Source organism: Hypanus sabinus, chromosome 4 (assembly GCF_030144855.1).
Source record: "Hypanus sabinus isolate sHypSab1 chromosome 4, sHypSab1.hap1, whole genome shotgun sequence".
Taxonomy (NCBI): domain Eukaryota; kingdom Metazoa; phylum Chordata; class Chondrichthyes; order Myliobatiformes; family Dasyatidae; genus Hypanus; species Hypanus sabinus.
In genome coordinates this window covers 17,751,454-17,773,081 of record NC_082709.1, presented here as the reverse complement: position 1 = coordinate 17,773,081, position 21,628 = coordinate 17,751,454, and the positions used below count along the sequence as shown (strand labels likewise).

The window sequence follows — 21,628 nt, the reverse complement described above, 5'->3', positions numbered from 1 at the left end:
TTGGACCGATATTGTATTTCTACTTATTAATGCAAAAGAAAGTTTACAAATATCAATAAAACATCCTTTATTGAAGGCAATAAACTTGTAATCAATGGCAAAATATTGTACAACAATGTATCAAATGTTAGACCAAACAATATACTCAAGTTCTTAAATGCACACAAGTAGAAATAAAACGAGGGAGGATGAAACTTAGAAGCTGGGGTTAAACGGTGTCCATCTATATGTGAAGGTACTCCACCTCCCCCCCCCCCCACCATTCCACCAAGCTTGAGGACATCCTAACCAGGCCCTATGTGCTGGGACCACTGCCACATTGATCAGTAAGGTCACAGGTAGCAGCATCTTGCATTGAAGTGCACAGGTGCATATTTGTCAGTAATGCTGCCCAATTGCAGGCAAAGATGGAATCAATTGAGGGCTCAATGCTAAAACAGTGTCTCAGTCAGAAGTCTTTTTAAATTATACTTGATTCCATTTTGCTGCGTACTTTGCTCTGTTTCACCTTGAGTGATAAACTAAGCACGTAAGTGACATTATCTTCAGCACAAAATACTAATGAGAAATTATACTAGTGCTAGGGTGAATTGCCATAAGAAGTACTCAACTCAATATTGCAGTGGTCAGGATTTCCACTTAAAACAGACACAGAAACCTTGAGAAATGCAGTATGCTTTTTTTGTGAAAGTATTATGGATGCACATCAGTCCCGTGGTTTGTTTTTTTAACGAATACAGTTTCTTGGCTACAAAGTTCTGTATGGATGTTGCAGATAGCCAATAATGCATGCATCTAGAATGGTTCAGGCACTTAATGTCCCTAAGCAAACTCCCAAAGCCTCTGGAAACTTCTGTGAAGCTATTGCTCTATAAGAGCAGTGATTATACAAATTGCAACTGATAGATTGTCAGTATTGTTCTTACAGCATCAAGTGAGAATTAAGACGTTCACTCCTGTATTAAATGAATGTTTGCTATCTTTGTAAACTATTCAATTCACCCAGACCTACCTGGATCAATCTTTCATGCCGGAAACTCAGGCATATTGATATACACAGCTTAGTTGTGTCAGTTAGCTGACTATTCATTCTGATTTTCTAAGTGTAGTTATTCAATTGCCAAGAACAATCCTTATCATGGAAAGACCATGATCGCCCACGTCATATGACATGGCAGATAACGAACAAATGAGTTATTCGAGAGATCCCTGGAGAAGAGTTTTATGGTGGTTCTGAAATTAATTGTTATTTAAGGAGGAATATTTGCAAAGTACCCCTATTTATCGTGCTTTCTCCTGTATACTTTGGACAATGAGACAAAACTGTTAAAGAGAATTAGATGTAAACAGGGCACTGTATATTTCAAGGATAACTTCTTCTAAAGTCACAACCTTAAAGAAGGACCTCTCTGTGTAAAATGTGAAATTACTGCTTACAAAACCTTCCAAACATTTTGTCTCAAGAGGATTTGTTGAACTTCCATAAAAGCCATAAATGTAGTCTGCAATGGAGATACTTTGATCATTTAATGCCACAGATTCCTATTACTCCTTAATGCTATCTTGAAACTAGCAGGACCAGTATTGCATTATTGATATGCAAATCTAAAAGTGGCTCTCATCTTCCTCCACCGCCCTATTTAAACCTGGAATGAACTTCATGATGCGCTTCCTGACACTTGGTCTCTTGCCTTTTCGAGGCATTGTCCCGCAGCTTCTGTGGAAGTCCCATGATGGAGACATCTGACCACTCCCATTGCTGGTCATACTGATGCTCCTACTCCTGCTCAACTGGCTTTTGGGCGTAAGTATTTCTGTATCTCTGTGGAAGACACAATCTTCGTCCATGCTGCTTCGCCTATAGTGGCTCCCAATGATCAAGTCATTAGACATCCCAGGCTGGAAGACTCCGTCCTCGCTGTCATCAGTCATTAAGCTAAGCTGGCTCCGGCAGCTACTGTCACTAGAAAACCTTTCCTTCTTTCGTACGGTTGACCCAAATAATCCCATATCACCATACAGAAAAGACTCAGAAGATTCTGTTGACTCATTGTTCCTCAAGAATCCTAAAAATTGAAACAATGGAAATATCATTAAAAACTGTGTTGTCTGAATAATCCCAATTTAAAGTTCCATGTAATATCAAAATATGAATCTTTGCTCTGCAAAAATACCTACACCACCAGCTATCCCACTGATTAGCTAAAGCTGCAGAAATTTGCAAGCTGTTAAACTGTTCCTTTGTATCACATGTAGAATATTTAAAAACGCAAGAGATTCTGCAGATGCATGCACAAGATGCCAGAGGAACTCAGCAAATCTGGCGGCATCTATGGAGAGGAATAAACAGTCAACAGTTTGGGCTGGGACATTTTACCAGCACTAAAACTGTCTACTCCAATGGCAAATCGATCTCTGCCGCAGTATTAAAGCGTTTAATTAGATTTGAATGCCTATATAAATACTTTGTAGTAATTTTGCCCAGGCAAAAGCAAAATAAGAAATAAAACACTTGAAAACAAAATTTCATGTTCTACAAAAATGAAAAAGTCAAGACTGTAATCTTTTTTCCTTGGCAACAAAATACTCAATGGAAAACAATCAAGGAAAATTATTATGTAATACTAACGCAAATTTAGGGCATAAAATGGGCAAGGGGTTGTTCTTTTACTTGCTGAGCCTCAGATTTGATCTAATGCAAGTGACTGAACTAACTGCAACTCAATAGTTGAGGGCAAGAAGCTTGGGCAGACTTGCAGTTCCTATAGATACAGACAGGTTTTACGTGTTGGCAGCAGCTGAGCAAATAAAATCAACAGTGTTTTTTTTAAATCAAAAAATAGTATTGGATCTAAATAGTGAAGAGCAGGCTTATTGTAATGCAGCGTGATGAAGCTTTGCTCCAGGTAATTCTAAGTTGTAAACAATGTTGGATTTTGTGATGCAGACTATTGCACACTTAACACATCAGGTTTATTCATAACGGTTGAGGTCCCTTATCTTGAACACAATTTTACCAGAAATAGTACCTCAATGAGTTTTGACCCACGCTATTTGAATCTTTTGTTTCAATTATAGAGTCAAAGGACACAACAGCACAAAAATAGAACCTTTGGTCCATCTAGTTCATGCTGAACCATTAATCTGCCTAGTCACACTGATCTGCGCCTGGACCACAGCCCGCCATACCCCTCCCATTCATGTACCTATCCAAATTTTCCTAATGTTGAAATTGACCCTGCATCCAACACTTGCACTGCCAGCTTGTTCCACAATCCCACCACCCTGAGTGAAGAAGTTTGTCCTCACGTTCCCCTTAAATATTTCACCTTTCACCCTTAACCCTTAGTATCTAGTTCGAGTCTCTCCCAACCACAATGGAAAAAGCCTGCTTGCATTTACCCTACCAATACTCTCATAATTTTGTATATTCTATCAAACCTCCCCTCAATTTTCTACATCCTAGGGAGTAAAGCCCTGACCTATTCAACCTTTCTCAAAAACTCAGGTCCTCAAGTCCTGGCAACAACCTTGTAAATTTTCCCTGTACTCTTTCAATGTTATTTTCAGCCTTCCCGCAGGCCCACTTTTACTTGCAAAGCCTCAGATTTGATCTTATGCAAGTGACTAAACTAACTGCAACTCAATAGTTTGAGGGCAAGGAGCTTGGGCAGACTCTTGCAGTTCCTGCGGATACAGACAGGTTTTATGTGTTGGCAGCAGCTGAGCAAATACTGGACACCAAACTCCAAATTAGACCTCACCAACATCTTATACGATTCAAAGTTGAAAGTTCAAAGTAACTTTATTATCAAAGTACATATATGTCACCATTTACAACCCTGAGATTAATTTTCTTACAGGCATACTCAATAAATGCAAAATAGAACAATAACCATAGTAGAATGAAGTCGGTATAGTCTTCAACTGAGTGTTCAACCAGTGTGCAAAAGATAGCTGACTGTTCAAATACAAAAAGAACACTTTGTCTTTGGTTTGCTAGTTGAACACCCAAGTTGGTGTGGTCTTTCAGTAATTCTACTATGGTTATTTTTCTATCATGGATTTATTGAGTATGCCCACAAGAAAATAAATCTCAGGTTGTGACATATACATACACACTTTGAAAATAAATTTACCTCGAACTTTGAACTAAGAAAGATATTGTCGATGCCAATTTCAACATAACATCAACATGCTGTACTCAGTACATTGATTCATGAAGGCCAACGTGCCTAAAGCTTTCTTTACAAGTCTATCTACCTGTTGCGTTACTTTCAAGGAATTATGGAGCTGTACTCTAGCTGCCTCTTTCTACCACACTCCTTAGGAGGTTCACAAGGATGATTCCGGGAATGAAGGGGTTAACATGTGAGGAATGTTCCACAGCTTTGGGCTTTCGCTGGGGGGTGGGGGGGGGATCTCATTGAAACCTACCAAATGTTGAAAGGACGAGACAGGTTGGATGCAGAGAGGATGTTTCCTATGTTGGGAGTATCCAGTACTAGAGGGCACAGCCTCAAAATTGAGACTTTAGAGCAGAGGGGAGGAGGAATATTTGTTTAGCCGGTGAGTAGTTGGAATGCTCTGCCACAGACTGTGATGGAGGACAAGTCCATACGTATCTTTAAGGCGGAAGTTGATTGTTTCCTGATCGGTCAGGGCATCAAAGGATATGGCGAGAAGGTAGGTGTATGGAGTTGAGTGGGATCCGGGATCGGTCATGATGGAGCAGACTCAATAGACTGAATGACCTAATTCTGCTCCTATACCTTATGGCTAAGAATGTTTAGAATATCTCTTGTGGGGCTCCTGCACGGGATCCAAGAGTCCACTGTTAGGCCCCGGAGATTTATCTACCCTAGTTTGCCTCAAGAGAGCAAATACCTCCTCCTCTGTAATCTGCATAGTGTCCATGACTTCACTGCTGCTTTGCCTTACATCTATAGACACCATGTCTATCTTCTGAGTAAAAACAGATACAAAAAATTCCATTTACAATCTCCCTCATCTCTTTCAGCTCCATGCATAGATTACCACTGCGACATTCTAGAAGACCAGTTTTATCAGTTGCTATCCTTTTGACCTTAACATAGCTGTAGAAGCCCTTTGTTTTCCTTCAGCTTGTCTGCTAGAGCAACCTCGTGCCTTTTTATCACCCTCCTCATTTCTTTAAGAGTTCCCTTGCATTTCTAACACTCTTTAAGTACCTCATTTACTCCTTCCTGCCTATACCTGCAATGCACCTCTTTCTTTTTCTTAACCACGGCCTCAATATCTCTCAAAAAACAAGGTTTCCTAAACCTGTTATCCTTGCCTTTTATCTGACAGGAACATACAAACACTGGTACTCTCACAGTTAATTTTTAAAGGCCTCCCACTTACCAAGTATACTTTAGCAAGAAGAAAACTCTCCCAATACACACTTGCCAAATCCTTTCTGATACCATCAAACTGGCCTTTCTCCAATTTAGAATCTCAACCCAAGGACCTGACCTATCCTCCTCCATAATTACCTTGAAACTAATGGCATTTGCAAAGTATTGGAGAGATTTTCTACAAATTGGCTGCTCTAAATTCCACAGACTATAATATTATCCCATTAACATTATCATACTTTTCTTCATCCTCATTTCTACCATAAAGCCTCACTAGATGAGCTTCCCAGTCTGCCCTGTCTGAGCACTGCCGTGACATTTTCCCTGACTGGTAATGCCATCCTCCCTGCTCTGTCTTATCTAAACCAACATAACCCTGGAACATTGAGCTGCCAGTCCTGCCCCTTCTACAACCGAGTCTCACTAGTGGCTGCAATGCTTTAATTCCACGTGCTGATCCATGCCCTAAGCTCATCGGCCTTTCCTACAATATCCCTTGCATTGAAATATACGCAGCTCCGAACATTAGTCCCGTCATGCTCTGCCTTTCAATCCTTGACTTTGTATGCAGGCTCAACAACATCTTTCTTCATTACCTGTTCTTGTGCTCTGATTCCCATCCCCCTGGACATCTAGTTCACCTTTCGTTATACAACAAGTTTCAATGTAAACTTAAAATTTGTGTGGCAGTTAAAACGATGCTGCTCTGTGGTTTCCGATAGAGACTTACCATGAACAAGGCGTTGTTCTTGTAACATAAGTGACCTGTACTCCACCCATTTCTCTTGAAGTGTTTTCTGTGAAACATAGGAAAGTAGTGTTAGTAAATGCTAAATATATGATAGCATATACCATATATATGGAAATGCAGCATTAGTTTTTTCCCCCAGTAGACTGTTCTGCCCATTTCAAAGCAGTAGCATTAATCAATTAATAACTGGTTACTTAATTACTGATGATCACTGAAAATAATTTGCTCTAAGTGAGGTAGTTAATTCTTCACAAGTTTACAAATGAGTAATAAAAGTGATGTTAAAGCTGTAAAACTCAAAATATTGTATGTAAAAGATATCTGAACTGAAAATAAATATTGATGGGTTAGTCAGCAAATTAAGCAGCTAATGCAGAAAGAGAAAAAAAAATAAGAGTTAGGTTTCAAATAAACACCCAATTCTGTTGAACGGTCTTTGACCTGAAGCATTAGCTCTCTTTCTGCTGATGCTGCCAGACATTTTTCAGGTTTCCAAATGTTTTCTAATTTTATTTTGTATTTCCAGCATCTGCATGTTTTTCCATTATTATTTTTATTCATTTTGTCTTTCACCTCAAATGCGATATTGAGAAAGCAACTTCACGCAGCATTGCTAAATTAAGGCACAAATTTCAAAGTATTTCTCCGCTTTTCCATAGCATTTTGGCACTGTCAAAAATAACTGCAACAGTGGCCCATTTATTTCAGTGCAGATTTACCACAAAAAGAGAAAAGTGAGTTCAGGTGATCTTTCTGTCAAATATATCTAAAAAAACAGTTTCACTTATATTCACTGAACTTTCTCTGAGTTTTAAAGGAAAATTAGCTTGTATAGCTTTCTGTTTTAGGATCATAAATATCTTGCTTAATCAGCTATTTGCTCTTATTATTTCGTAACTGATAAAAATTGTGAAAATACCTTTAAAAAATATAATCTTGCTTCAAGTTCACTTCTTTTAACAGAATTTTTATTGACAGTCATAAGGCTGTGAAAAGATAGAACAAGTTAAGTGTGAATACAGAAACTATTATCTGATGCAACCTTGCTCTAACAGGATATGCACTTCCCACCATTGACGTCAACTGTCTCGCCTATGCACATTCTACAGGATGCACTGCAGCAATGCTGCACAGTTACTTCAACAGTCCCTCAAACACTATGAGAAACACAAGCAGAAACGTGAAGTGAACGCCATCAGATTTAAAGAGGTCCATAAATCAGAACTATCCTAATCAAGACTGGTCATTGATCTTTATTCACTATTACTGGGTAAAACTCACAGCACAAAAATAAGGATGCTGCAAACATTCAACAGGTCAGGCAGCATCTGAATAAATAGTGAAAGGGTTAACTTTTCAGTCTGAAGATCCTTATCAGAACTGGGAAACCGAGAAAGCAAGTTACTTTTACACTGCATGTGGGAGGAATGGATAGGATAACTGGAGTTCCCCAGGCATTTGAGTGAAGCATTGAAAGCAGTCAGGGCACAGAATGTACTTTGGATTGGGGACTTCAATGTCTATCACCACAAGAAGCTTGACAGCACCTCCACAGATCAAGAAGAATGGCATAACTGCCAAACTGAACCTGAAGCAGGAAGTACAGCAATGTGCAAAAGTCTTTAGCAATGATGGTGCTTTCAATGATCTATGCACTTATACTCCTAATTCCCTCTGTTCCTTACCATTCATTGTACAAGTCCTACATGGATTTGACTTTCTAAAATGCATCACCTCACACTTATCTATCTTGAAAGCTATTTGCCAATCCTTGGCCTACTTTCCTAACTGATCAACTTCTCTTGTAATCTATAACAACCTTCATCACCATTGGTAACACCTCCCAATTTCATATCATCTTCAGACACTGATTAAGACTTGTGTGTGTGTTCATATCCAAATAAGTTACATAAATAATAAACAAAAAGCCCTCATCTACCTGTTTGATTACCTCTTAAAACAACTCTACAATGTTCATTAAGGAAGAGTTCACATGCTGACTCCTCCTAATCAGACTGTGTCTATCCAAATGATGGTAGATCTCGTTCCTCAGAATTCCATCCAGTAACTTCCCCACTACTGGCTGACTGGCCTACGGTTTCTTGGTTTAACCCCCCCCCCCCACCCCCACTACACTTTTGGCCACCATTAGGAGGTTGTTTAAAGTCAGTTGTCCGAGCCTCAGGACAATGCAGGAATACTTGCTAAGGGTGTTATCCGAGGACCAACCGTCATAAGTTCAAAAATCATGTTACTTTCTAATGGCTGCATAATGCTCAAACCCATTCTGCCACTCCTCAGCAAGTGAATCAGTCTATCCCTGCAGGCAACCCAATCTAGACAACGTTCAGGCATACACTAGTAAGCATCATGTTTCATCTGCAGCACCAAATCCCAGGAATCGTCCACACAACTGCAAGTGTGCCTTTAAAAACAGAAAGCCATTGCTGTTAAAATTTTCTTGATAGCCCTATGTCTGTTACTTGCTTTGGTAAGCAAAGACATTGAAGGACCTACAAACTTTACACGGGGATTGAGTCTGGGATATTCCTGTTTGTGGGATTGCTTGACAATTTTCCCAAGCAAAGTTAAAAGGAAACTTTTTTTTACAAGAAAACAACATATACTGAAATGCTGAAATAAAAAGGGAGAATGCAGGAACTGCACAGCAGGTTACAGAGTAGGTTAATGTTTCAGGTCGATGATCTTTCATCATCTGATGAAAGGTCAATGACTTGAAATGTCGTTTCTGTTTCTCACTGCACTGGTGTTACCTAAGCTGCTGATGTTTCAGCACCCTCATTTTTGCTTATAAAAGAGAACAGGGATTCCTAAGTAGAATGGCAAAGACGGCAGACATTATGTTGATGAGGTCAAAAGGTACAAGTGGAGCTTGTATGCAGGGCAAGTAAGCGGGCAGTTAATCTGCTCTTGTGGGAAGAATTATGCTTTCAAAGTCCTTCAATGGGACGCAGAAGAGCAACGCTGCCAGGCGTGAGATATGGAAGGCACTTTTGGTGCTGGCAACAAGGCTGCAAGCACAGAAATCAACTGCAAGCCCCCTAACTGCACAAACTAAAGATGAGATCTCCACCAAGGACATCAAGGTACCATCAGAGATTTTCAGGAGCAACAAGTCGGGTAAATGGGATCACTTTGAAGACAGCGGGAAAAAGATGTGCAAGTTTTCACATCTTAGAATGGGTATTGAGGGATGATAACATATCAGCGAGGAAGATTCGAGTGATATATTTGATGCACTGGGTTGAGAAAGCATGCAGAATAGCCGTCACTGCAGAGACACCACTCAAAATGGCAAGCTGTTCACTCAGGCATAGTTTCACTGTGCAGTGAGGAAACAGGTACACAAAAATGGTAACAGTGGTTTCTTCAGGGTTGGGCATCACATATGGCTGGGTAAAAACACCAAAAGCTCCTGCAACTGCAAAAAGAACGTGGGGGGGGGGGGAGGCCATTTATTGCGAGTCAGAAGCACCTCAACCACTTCCTGTTTTGAACACCTACGCAGGAAGGACCATCAAAGTTTTGTAAGGTTCGACTGTTCAGCCGGCATCAAAGGAAAATGGGCCCACTTGTCTGTTGTGGTATTGAGCTAGCAGCAGTCACGCTCCTAAGTGCTTCCTCTTGCTTTCAAACTGAGGTTTCATGAGTTTAGAAGAAACCCAGCTATCGCTCATGTTTTGGGGTGCATTGGTCTTAAGCAAACAGACCACTGGTCCGATGAGCTTGAAAGGCACAAGCAAGTCTTAATTTTGCGAGCAATGATTAGCAGACCAATAGGTTGCAGGTACAGTGAATTTGTATGGAAGATTTCAGTCCAATAACTAAGATAGAGCAAGAGAGAGTATAAGGTAGGTTTGGATCTGAAACAGGGAAGTGGGGATTATGGATTACTCAGTGAGCTGGCTAAATGGCCTCCTCCTTTGTGAGTTACATGGGATATCTGTGGGGTGGAGTCCTGGTCAAACCAAAGAAATATGAACTGGCTGAAACTGCCTTTTATATTGGCAGTCTATAGTTCAGAAATGGGTTTAGTATAGATATCAATGCTCAGCAGCTGGTATGGACGAAATGGCCCAGGAGTCATACAGTACAGAAAATTCAAAGCGCAAAGTGTATTTTTTAAATCAAAGTATGTATACTATATACAACCTTGAGATTCGTCTCCTTACAGGCAAAAAACAAAGCAAAGAAAGCCCAAAAGAACACTTTTAAAAAAACAGGCTCCATTGACTTTCATTTCTGCCCAAGCCTCACATTCCTATCCTCACTATCAACAGCACCACCAATTTTTGCATCATCTGCAAATCTTCAAGTCATGCAGGACTTTCTAACTATCACATCCATGCTGAGTGCTCATCTACACTAATTCCATCTTCAGGCACTTGGTCTGTACCGTCCAAAGCCTTGGTAATAGAAGCACTCATGTGAGACTCAGCTGTGAACTTACTAAAATAAACTCAAGCAAAAAAAAAACAAGCTGCTAGAGGAACTTAGTGGTTCATCGGCATCTGTGGAAGCACAGGGATAGTCGACATCTGCATTGAGACCAATCATACTTCACACTTTCACATCCAAGTCATTGGTGTAGCTAACAAATAGCAAGAGTGACAACATTTTGATCCTGACAGATATCGCCGTTCACAGGCTTTTGTATCAAAAAAACTACCTCCAAGCCAGTAATTACATCAACTTCAGATCCACTTTGCCAAATGATCTGATAGGATCTAACCTTTCTCACTCTACAAGAGCCATCCTATCTTGGATTAGTTCCTGCCTTTCCAAGCTTAGAATAATTCTGACCCCAGATATCTTTTTGAAGATCTTCTGTGTCACTGGCATTGGATTCAGAGTCATTATCTGGCTTATACTTGCTGCCTTTCTTGAATTAGGGTACCAAATTTGTTCCATTTTTTATCCTCCTATTGGGATTCACCCATTTTTTATTCTCTATAACTGCCATATATTTCCTAGAAGGGCCCCGCTAAGGATAGGTGAGCCAGCATTTTGCATAAAATATGTTAATTTGTGTACTAACAAAACCAGAGAAGTCCATAGAGATATTTCAATAAGGCCTGTGGTGAAACCAAATTATAATAAACTCACTTCTGGGGAATTCTGATTTATTTTGAAAAGGCAATATCAGAAGAAAGTACACCTTCTACGACAATAAAGAGAATACTGGGGGAACTGTTCAAGAGCCATAGATCTGCAGTGTTGACCATTCAGATGCTGCCAGCAAAAGTAAATAAATATCGTCTTCTCAGTGGATTAGCAAATGAATCAGATACTATGATAGTGCCAACATGTTAGAAAAGTTGTTGAAAATAGAAAAGTCTCTGGAGGCCAACAGGAGAACCAGAAACAGACCTACAAAGCAAAGAAGAATTGGTTGGGAATTCTGAAGAGCAGTGAGATTTCTCAGAGTTTCACATATCAAATGCCATTTAGCATTTTTAGAATAATGGGACTCCTCGGTGGCAAGCAGTTCAGAGAAGATTCTGCAAACTATTTGAGAAGTCTTAGAGAAGCAATTCACAAAAAAATCAGGTAATGGCTGTGTTATTACAAAGATTCATGAACAACAGACAAATATCCATTAAGTAGGTCACAATATTCATTGAGAAGATGAGACTGCTCATATTCTAGAGAAGACTTAAGTTTCTTGAAGAGTTGTTGAGCAGCCTGAAGTGAATACATTTTGAGTTGGATGGACTAGAACTGAACATTGCAATGAATTCAGTGAATTCAAAAGCTCTCAAGATGCTATGAACAGTCTTACAATAGGTATTGCATTATAAGCGTTAGCTCAATACACAGGTTAAATATGGTCATGGCTAGAATAATGTAGTATTCTCTGCCATCCAATTCGAACATGCTGCAGTCAGCATCCCCTTTTGGTCAATCTCCCTAGAGACTGCAAACTTTCCACTTACACACCAACATCCCAGAAAGATCACACATCCACCAAGCTCTTTAAGAAGGGAAGAAGGCAAAAGAAATTATAAGCCAGTTAGCCGAACCTCAGTGGTTGGGAATGTGTTGGAGTCCATTATTAAGGATGAGGTTTCCATATGCTTGGAGACTGATGATAAAATAAGTCAAAGTCAGCATGGTTTCTGTCAAGGAAAATCTTGCCTGACGGATCTATTAGAGTCCTTCAGGGAAGTAACAAGCAGAGTGGACAAAGGAGAGGCAGAGAACACCATTAACTTGGATTTTCAGAAGGCATTTGATAAAATGCCACATATGAGGCTGCTTAACAAGACAAAATCCTACGGCATTACAGGAAAGATACCGGCGTGGATATTGGAATGGCTGAAAGGCAGGAAGCAGTGAGTGGGGCCTTTTCTGTTTGGCTGCCAGTGACTAGTGGTGTTCCTCAGGGGTCAGTATTAGGACCGCTACTTTTCACATTGTTTGTCAATGATTTCAATAATTGAATTAATAGCCTTGGGGCAAAACTTGCAGATGATACAAAGATAGGTGGAGGGGTAGGTAGTGCTGAGGAAGCAATGCAATTGGAAGAAATGGGCAAAAAAGTGGCCGATGGAATATCGTGTTGGGAAATGTATGATAATGCATTTTATGAAGGGAACAATAGTGCGGACTATTATCTAAATGGGGGGAAGGTTCAAACATCAGAGGTGCAGAGGAACTTGGGAGTCCTCATCCAAAACTCTCAGAAGGTTAATTTACAGATTGAGTCTGTGGTAAAGAAGGCAAATGCAATGCTGAGCCTTTATAAGGCACTAGGTCAGGTCACACTTGGAGAATTGTTAACAGTTTTGGGCCCCATATCTCAGAAAGGATGTATTCTCAATGGAGAGAGTCCAGAGGAGATTGACGAAAATGATTCTGGGAATGAAGGGGAGATTTTGGCAGCTTTGTGCCTGTATTCACTGGAAATTAAAAGAATGTGGGGGCTATCTCATTGAAATCTACTGAATGTTGAAAGACTAGATAGGGTGGATGTGGAGAGGATGTTTTCTGTGGTGGGGGTATCCAGAACTAGAGGGCACGCCCTAAAATTCGAGGAGTAAACCTTCAGAACAAAGGCAAGGAGGATTTTTTTTTTTTGGCCAGCAAGCAGTGAATCTGTGGAATGTTCTGCCACAGACTGCGGAGGAGACCAAGTCTGTGGGGATTTTTAGGGTGGAAGTTGATTGTTTCCTGATTGGTCAGGGCATCAAGGGATTTGGTGAGAAGGCAGGTGCATGGGGTTGAATGGGATCTGGGATCAGCCATGATGGAATGGTGAAGCAGACTTGATGGGCCGAATGGCCTAATCCTGTCCCATGTCGGATGGTCTTATGGCAAAATCAGGTATCTTAGAAAAATCCTAGTCATGGAATATGATTTTATGCCTTTCAGAACTCTAATCCACTGATGAGGACTCGGGTGTCCTTCTCCTGTAGTCCATAATCAGCTCCTTCGGCTTGCTGACATTGAGTGAGAAGTTGATTTAGCTCACAATAGTGGTGTTGTCAGCAAACTTAAAGAAGCCATTGGAGCTGTGCTTAGCCTCACAGTCATCAAGTATAAAGTGAGTAGAGCAGGGGGCTAAGCACACAGTCTTGTGGTGCACCTGCACAGATGGAGATTGTGGAGGAGATGTCACTGCCGATCCAAACTGACTGGGGTCGGCAAGAAAGGAAATTGAGGATCCAGATGCACAAGGAGGAATGAGGCCTAGGTCTTGGAGCTTATTGATTAGTTTTGAGGGGATGATAGTATTGAATTCAGAGCTTGAGAGGATGCTCTCAGTCCATGAGAGCATCCTGATCTCCAGGAGTGAGCGAAGTGCTGATGAAATGGCATCCGCTATTGACCCATTATGTCTGTAGGCAAACTGGAGCAGATCCAAGTTGCTTCTCAGGCAGGAGTTGAAATGTTTCATCACCAGCCTCTCAAAGCACTTCATTGCAGTGGATTCAAGTGTTACTGAATGACAGTAATTGAGGCAGGTTACTGTAGTCTTCTTGGGAACAGGTATAATTGAAGCCTGCTTGAAGCAGGTGGGTACCTCAGAATGCTCAAGTGAGACATTAAGGATAGCAGTGAACAGTCTAGCGAGTTGATCAGCACAGGCCTTTAGTAATTGGCCAGGTACCCTGCCTGGGTCAGATGCTTTCCATGGATTCACCCTCCTGAAGAATGCTCTCATGTCAGCCTCAAAGACTGAAATGACAGGGTCATCAGGAGCTATGGGAGTAGGTGCCAGTCTTGTCAGTCAAAGCAAACATAAATGGCATTGAGCTCATCTGGGAGCAAAACCTTGTTGCCACATACAGTATGTCGCTCGGTTTTACTTTGTAGGAGGGCAAGGTAAAAGCATCCATGCCCTGCTACAGTTGCCATGCATCCTTCTGTAATTCCAGTTTGGTCTGGAATTGCCACTTCACAAGTGAGATGGCTTTCCAAGGGTCGTATCTGGATCTCCTGAACTTTATTTGGTTGCCAAATCTAAACACCACTGACCTGGCCCTCAGCAGATTGTAGATCTCTAGGTTCATCCAGGTCTTCTGGTTAGGAGAGATTCTAAATGATTTTGAGGGCACACACTCGTCCATAGCTGACAATAAAGTCTGTGATAACCTTAGCATGTTCATTCCAAACCTCTGATGAGTCCTTGAACTTGGCTCGGTCCAAGCCACTCCTTTGCCTCCCCCAACCACCACTTTGTTGTCCAAGTCAGAAGTTCAGTACATGAGTTAAACAAATTTAAGATTAGTTAAACTCATTCGGCAATTACAATGACATCTTTTGGTACTATTGCCACAGAGTTGCTTTGTGGAACTGATTCCAAAATTGCAACTACAGTTGGTAACAGAAGCATCAAATTCTCCTAGAAATTTTGGACCATCTTTTACACGTAACACTTACCTTAATATATTGCCTGATGACTTAATTAGGTTGACAATTTCTCGGTGACAAAATCCTTCAGTGTCTATACCATTTATGTTAATTAGCATATCGCCTATGATCAAAAAAAAACAAAAATGAGTCGTTGTCCCACGGATGTAGGAAACTGTACACGAAGCTTGGTGTGATTATTGCAGAGCAATGAAAAAGGCAAAACTAAACAGATCAGGAGAGGAAGTGATTATTTACCAGGCTTTAGCCCTGCACAATGAGATGGGCTATTATCATGGACCTTGCAGACAAAAGTGTATCTCTCCATTGTATTTGCATTCTTCTGGTTCATGCCAAGGGTCTAAATGAAAATAATAATGTTGATTATTGCTATAAATAATTGTAAATATTTGTCTTTTTTTGTTTAAAATAATTACAGGATATGCAATAAATTTCTCACCTGAATCTCAAATCCAAAAGTTTCATTATCTTGCTTATTGATAACAATCATTGTTCTACTTGTAAAACAAAGATAAGTTAATATTAATTTTCATTTTAATGATTTTATTCTTTCAGAGTAAAACACATTTATGCAAATATTAGACCATAAGATATAGGGGCAGAATTAGGCCATTTGGCCCCTTGAGTCTGCTCCGCCATTTCATCATGGTTGATCCAATTTCCCTCTCAGCCCCAATCTTCCCCTGTATCTCTTCAAGCCTGACTAATCAAGAATCTATAAACCCCTGCCTTAAATATACCCAATGACTTGGCCTCCACAGATGCCTGTGGCAATGAATTCCACGGGTTCACCACTTTCTGGCAAAAGAAATTCCTCATCTCCATTCTAAAAGGACGCCCTTCTATTCTGAGGCTGTGGCTTCTGGTCTTAGACTCTCCCACCGTAGGAAACATCCTTTCTATTAAGGCCTTTCAACGTTTGATAGGTTTCAATGAGTAATAATGAGTAGAGGCCCAGAGCCATATTATTTGAACTAAAAACAGAAAATGATGGAAACACTCATTTGCATTTGGAGAAATAGAATTATTTTTCAAGTTGAAGACCCTTTGACTGGAAACAGTAAACTCAGTTTCTCCTTCTACTTAAGCTGCCTGATTTGCTGAGTCCTTCTAGCATCTTCTATTGTTATTATTAGAATGAACCCTCCCTAAAATATCTAAACATTCCCTCACAACACTGGATGATAGTCATTCATTACTCATCTTCATTTCTAGAGAGAGAGATATCAATCAAACATACATTTATACTGACAACGTGAATTTTCTTTACTATTACCAAAACATTTTTAATTCCAAGGTTCAGATGATTTTCCAAGATTACTGTCACAAAACAAGGAATATATAAACATCTTACTTTTTAAAATCTGATGCATCAGCCAAAGAGTTTGATCTAGTCAAAACAAGCTGTAAAGGAAACAGTCAAAGTTATTGTTCTCTTCAACAACTTTAGTTTTTTCAATGTGTAATGTAATCTATGTACACCTCATACCAAAACGAGCCCAATAATTTATTTAATTAGAATCCCGTTCATTTTGTACAGTGTAGAACTTTTCAAGATCTGCCACTTCCACACCTTACATTGATTGAGTAAATTTAGACAAATGCAGTACACGCATTGTGTCCTATTTCAATCTTGCCAACTTTGCATTATGTTACATTACACCATGGGAAATTAGTCAGATATTCAAAACCAATTTCTCCAAAACAGAGAAGAAAAACTTTAAGGACGTTCCTGGTGCCACAAATATAAGTACATTTATATAATCAAAAAGTTTGCCTTAATTGCTTCTTAAAGTGGGACTATAAGCCTGGAGATGACTGATTTACCTGTTTGTACTTCCGCGGCAGAGTTCCAAAAACGAGAGGCTGCCTGTTATCTGTTTCTCCGGAGAAACTCTCATTGGAGTTCTCTGAACAGGAGTCGTAGCTGGATAAGGAATTCATCGCCATGTGATTCGCTTTGCCATTCAGTGAAAGAGCCCTCTAAAAAATCATTGTTTAGTTTGCAGGTCAGCGAGTCTCATTACAGCAAAGTTACCTCCGTGCAGTTGAGCAAAATGTTAATCGTCCCTAAGGCTTCCACAAAGTAAGCATAAAGTCGGAAATTCGAGTCATGTGATTTGGTTTTGTGGGGTGTGCTTTTTTTTTGCTTTTCACCTCTCTCGCTTTGGAGTTCACATTTATGCAAGTTGCTGATTGAAGATAAACTTTGTGCAAAGCGCTGAGCTCGGGCAACGCGGCAAACGTTGCCAGTTTAATTGGGATTTTAGATATTAGCGTTAATCGCAATTTGCGCAATGCGGGGCTCCTCCCATGAACTGAGAAATACAGTTACCGTCGGACTATGAATAGATCAAAAAATCTTTCGGTTGCTGCCCCTTCTCTCTGTTCCCGAGGGTCCCTCGTTGGAACTGGGTTTGCAATGACAGTCGAACCAGACTGTCATTCAAAGCACCAGTTTACAACTTTTTAGCCGGTATCGCTTGGACCACCCGCCGCTCCTGCAGAATGAACCGCTTTATTACCGGCACCGTTAACTCTTGGAGAAAAACATAAGAGAAGTGGAAATGTGGGGGGGGGGGGGGTGGAATCATACCAAAGAACGGGGAAAAAACTAGGAAAGACAATTCTAATCCCAGATTGCATTGAGACTGAGTTCCACAGACCAAAGTATACATTACACAATACCTAAATTACCTTCTGTCCACTCTGCGGCGTGTCCGATGATTGTGATGTTGTAACGTGAACAAAGTCACTGAAGCTAGTGAATACAGAAGTGATTTATTCAACAAAACTGAGCAACAGGTGCAGATTGAGACACCCATGGAAGAAGTGGCCTCCCAGCCCAATATGACATTTTTATATGCTGAAGATCAAAGGTAACAGCAGGACAATTCTATGGTATCTACAATGCTTCCTTTGAATTGCATACAGTTTTCACACCCCACTTCTTCGCACCCACACTCCAGACACTCAAAATGAATGTTAATCTCTACTGGCTGTCGGCCACATTCATGCATCTGCTGTCGAGTTGTTCTGAGCTGCAGTCTAAATCCAAACTGCAATCCACAAAGATTTATTGCTGGGGAAATTAATATATACCCCAACTCCAGAATACACTCCAAGAGTGCACCCACTGTGAAATGAAATTCTTTCTGAGCTGCTTCTGTGCTTACTTAACGGTGGACTTACCTTCTGCCTCACTCCAACCTATCTCCTTCAAACTCGGTACCCACATTTTCTGAGCTCAAAGTTCAAAGTGAATTTATTGTCAAAGTACATAAATGTCACCAAATAAACCCTGATATTAATTTTCTTGCAGGCATGTTTAATAAATCCAAGAACCATAATAGGATCAATAAAAGATCGCACACAACATGATTGTCAGAATGTTTGGATATGGCCCAGGTGTGGAGCAAGAGACACTGAACCGGGTCAATAGATCACAGACTTTAGTGTGAACAGAGTTAGTGGGAAAATAAAACAATGCACACTAGGCCAAACAGGGCTATTAACTAAAGCTCTCAAATGGAAAATAAAGACAACTAAAGCAAAAACTAACTATAAAATGAATTCCACTAGTCTTCAGAGTCAGCTGACTCGACAGTCCAATTTCTCAGATGAGGCCGAATGCAAGAAGGAAGAGAAATGTTGCTGTGCTTTGCTCAAGTCTTGACAAGCACTACAGTGAAAAGAATGGAATTCAATACCACCAGAATGAAATAATTAGCTGACACAGGCATATCCACGAGCGCAGTTGCCGTATCTGCTGTGCTGCCAAATCCATGGTTGTGACAAACAAAGATGGCTCATGTGCAATTCTTTTTAAAAAAAAATGTACACTGGGAGGCTAGTTTTATTGTTTGTGTGCACATCCCATGTTCTGTATTTAATATTGAAATAAAATTTAAATATCAATTCACAATCCTTCAAGGTGCTATACTGCCATCACTTCTTCAGATGTGCCCAACTCTGCCGGACAAGGGTTCCATTTTCAAGATGGCCTGACTGCATGGTTCTCAGAGTTAGCAAAGGCTACTTGCTTTGTAAGGAACTACTCAGACACTTTATGTTTTTAAACACAGTGACTCGGAGTCTTGGTAGTGATAAACTGCTCAGACATCAACAAAAACTGTCTCAAAATCCACCAGAATGCCAGCCCAAGTCAGCATTCTGTGCGGATGCATGGAGGTTGGTGGCCAATGGTTGCCTCAGGGATCTGTTCTGGGACCCGTACTCTTAAATGATTTTTATAAATGACTTGGATGAAGAAGTGGTGGCATGGGTTAGTAAATTTACTGATGGCACAAAGGTTGAAGATGTTGTGGATAGTGTGGAGGGCTGTTAGAGGTTACAGTGGGACATTGATAGGATGCAAAACTGGGCTGATAAGTGACAGATGGAGTTCAACCCAGATAAGTGTGAGGTGGTTCATTTTGGTAGGTCAAATATGATGGCAGAATATAGCATTAATGGTAAGACTCTTGGCAGTGTGGAGGATCAGAGGGATCTTGGGGTCTGAGTCCATAGGACGCTCAAAGCAGCTGCACAGGTTGACTCAGTTGTTAAGAAGGCATACATGCATTGGCCTTCATCAATCGTGGGATTGAGTTTAGGAGCTGAGAGGTAATGTTGAGGCTATATAGGACCCTGGTTAGACCCCACTTGGAGTACTGTGCTCAGTTCTGGTCGCCTCACTATAGGAAGGATGTGGAAACCATAGAAAGGGTGCAGAGGAGATTTACAAAGATGTTGCCTGGCTTGGGGAGCATGCCTTATGAGAATAGATTGACTGAATTTGTGCCTTTTCTCTTTGGAGCAATGGAAGATGAGAGGTGACCTGAAAGAAATGTATAAGATGATGAGAGGCATTGATTGTGTGGATAGTCAGAGGCTTTTCCCCAGGGCTGAAATAGCTAGTACAAGAGGGCACAGTTTTAAGGAGCTTGGAAGTAGGTAGAGAGGAGATATCAGGGGTAATTTTTTTTTAAAATGCAGATAGTGGTGAGTGTGTGGAATGGCTGCTGGTGATGGGGGTGCAGGCGAACAGGTATATGGAGTTTAGAAAAATAGAGCACTATGGGTAACCCTGGGTAATTTGTCAGGTAAGGACATGTTCGGCACAGCTTTGTGTGCCAAAGGGCCTGTATTGTGCTGTAGGTTTTCTATGGTTCAATGTTTCTCGATAAAATCCTGCTCCTCATGATTGAGATTCAGAAGAGCATGGAATGTTCTGGGCAGAATCACTCCTGCGTTGTGGCAGATTAAACCCTACCACAGAAATGTGAATAAAACTGTGTCAACCCCATCTCTTATCAAGGAGGAACTTGAAGACCCACAAGCAATGTTTTAGGAACAGCTCCGCTATTAGAATTCTGAGTAGTCCATGAATCCATGAACACTTCCTTACTATTCCTCTCTTGCATGCGTTTTTTTGTTGTACTTTTTTTATGTTTTGCACTGTATTGCTGCAACAAAAGGATGTTGAGAATGGCAAGGGTAGAGCGCCATGGAAGGGGTGGGGAACAGGTGGCAGTGAAGGAGTGCCAGGGGCACGGGTATCAATGATGCAGACACACTGAGCACCGAGACACCAGGCAAGCTCATTTGATTCCAAATGATTGGTTTATTGATCATTAAAGAATGTCTCTGTGGTGCTTCCTGCTCCCTCCCACTTTTCCCAATTATGATTTTCCTCTCATTGCCTCTTTCCCACTCCCAGTCCACAATAGGGACCCATAACAGAATTAGGTTTATCATCACTCACATATGTCATGAAATGTCTTTTTTTTGTGTGACAGTAGTAGAGTGCAACACATAAAATTACTACGGTACTGTGAAAAAGTCTTAGGCATGCTAGTTATATATGTGTGACTAAGACTTTTATATGGCACTTTAAGTGCAGAATAAAACCAAGCTTGCCAAGCTTCCTAGCTTTGAAAGAAAGAATTGCACAATCCATCATGTTTTATATCAGATCACTAGGCAGCCATCATTAAAAGCGGTGAAATCATTAAGGGCTCTATTTCCCAGGACATGCCCTCTTCTCATTGCTACCATCAGGGAGGAGGTACAGAAGCCTGAAGGCACACACTCAATGATTCAGGAACAGCTTCTTCCTCTCTGCCATCCAATATCTGAATAGACATTGAACCCATGAACACTACTCACTACTTCTTTTAATTTCTATTTTTTCCACTACTTATTTAAGTTTACTAATATATATATACACACACACTGTAACTGACAGATTTTTCTCTCTCTTATTACCTATTGCATTGCACTGCTGCTACAAAATCAACAAATTTCACGGCATATGCTGGTGATATTAAAGCTGATTCTGATTCTGAAATATCTGAATATCCTTATTATATCTCTCAGCAGTTGCAAACCTTTAAAGATTCATGAATTGTTAAATCTGTATCTTTGCTTGATCACTGGTCTCTACAAAATGGAATCCTCGCACCTGCCATTTCTACCTCCTACCCAAGATCCACTGCAGATAAAGGGGGTGCTGTAGTAGTCTGGCAGACTGACCTCTACCTTGCTGAGACCTAGCAACAACTCTCAGACACCTCCTCTTACTTACCCCTTGAACAGG

General features: G+C 40.6%; 1 protein-coding gene across 4 annotated transcripts; it reads right to left on the bottom strand.

Annotated features, from left to right (window-relative positions):
• Positions 1-50: 50 nt before the first annotated feature.
• cytip (cytohesin 1 interacting protein) lies at positions 51-18,038 on the bottom strand. 4 transcript variants are annotated; one of them, XM_059966520.1, is made up of 9 exons: positions 17,725-18,038; positions 16,855-17,010; positions 16,382-16,431; positions 15,467-15,524; positions 15,265-15,367; positions 15,037-15,130; positions 7,049-7,115; positions 6,109-6,175; positions 51-2,066 (listed from the first exon to the last, which is right to left on the bottom strand). In XM_059966520.1, exons 2-9 carry the CDS (start codon positions 16,975-16,977, stop codon positions 1,606-1,608), a joined length of 1,023 nt encoding a protein of 340 aa, XP_059822503.1. In that variant the 5' UTR covers positions 16,978-17,010; positions 17,725-18,038; the 3' UTR covers positions 51-1,605. The 4 variants fall into 4 exon arrangements, with proteins under 4 accessions (XP_059822503.1, XP_059822506.1, XP_059822502.1 ...); XM_059966523.1 differs by lacking the exon at positions 16,382-16,431 and having other exon boundaries at positions 15,467-15,521; XM_059966519.1 differs by lacking the exon at positions 17,725-18,038 and having other exon boundaries at positions 16,855-17,534.
• Positions 18,039-21,628: the final 3,590 nt, after the last annotated feature.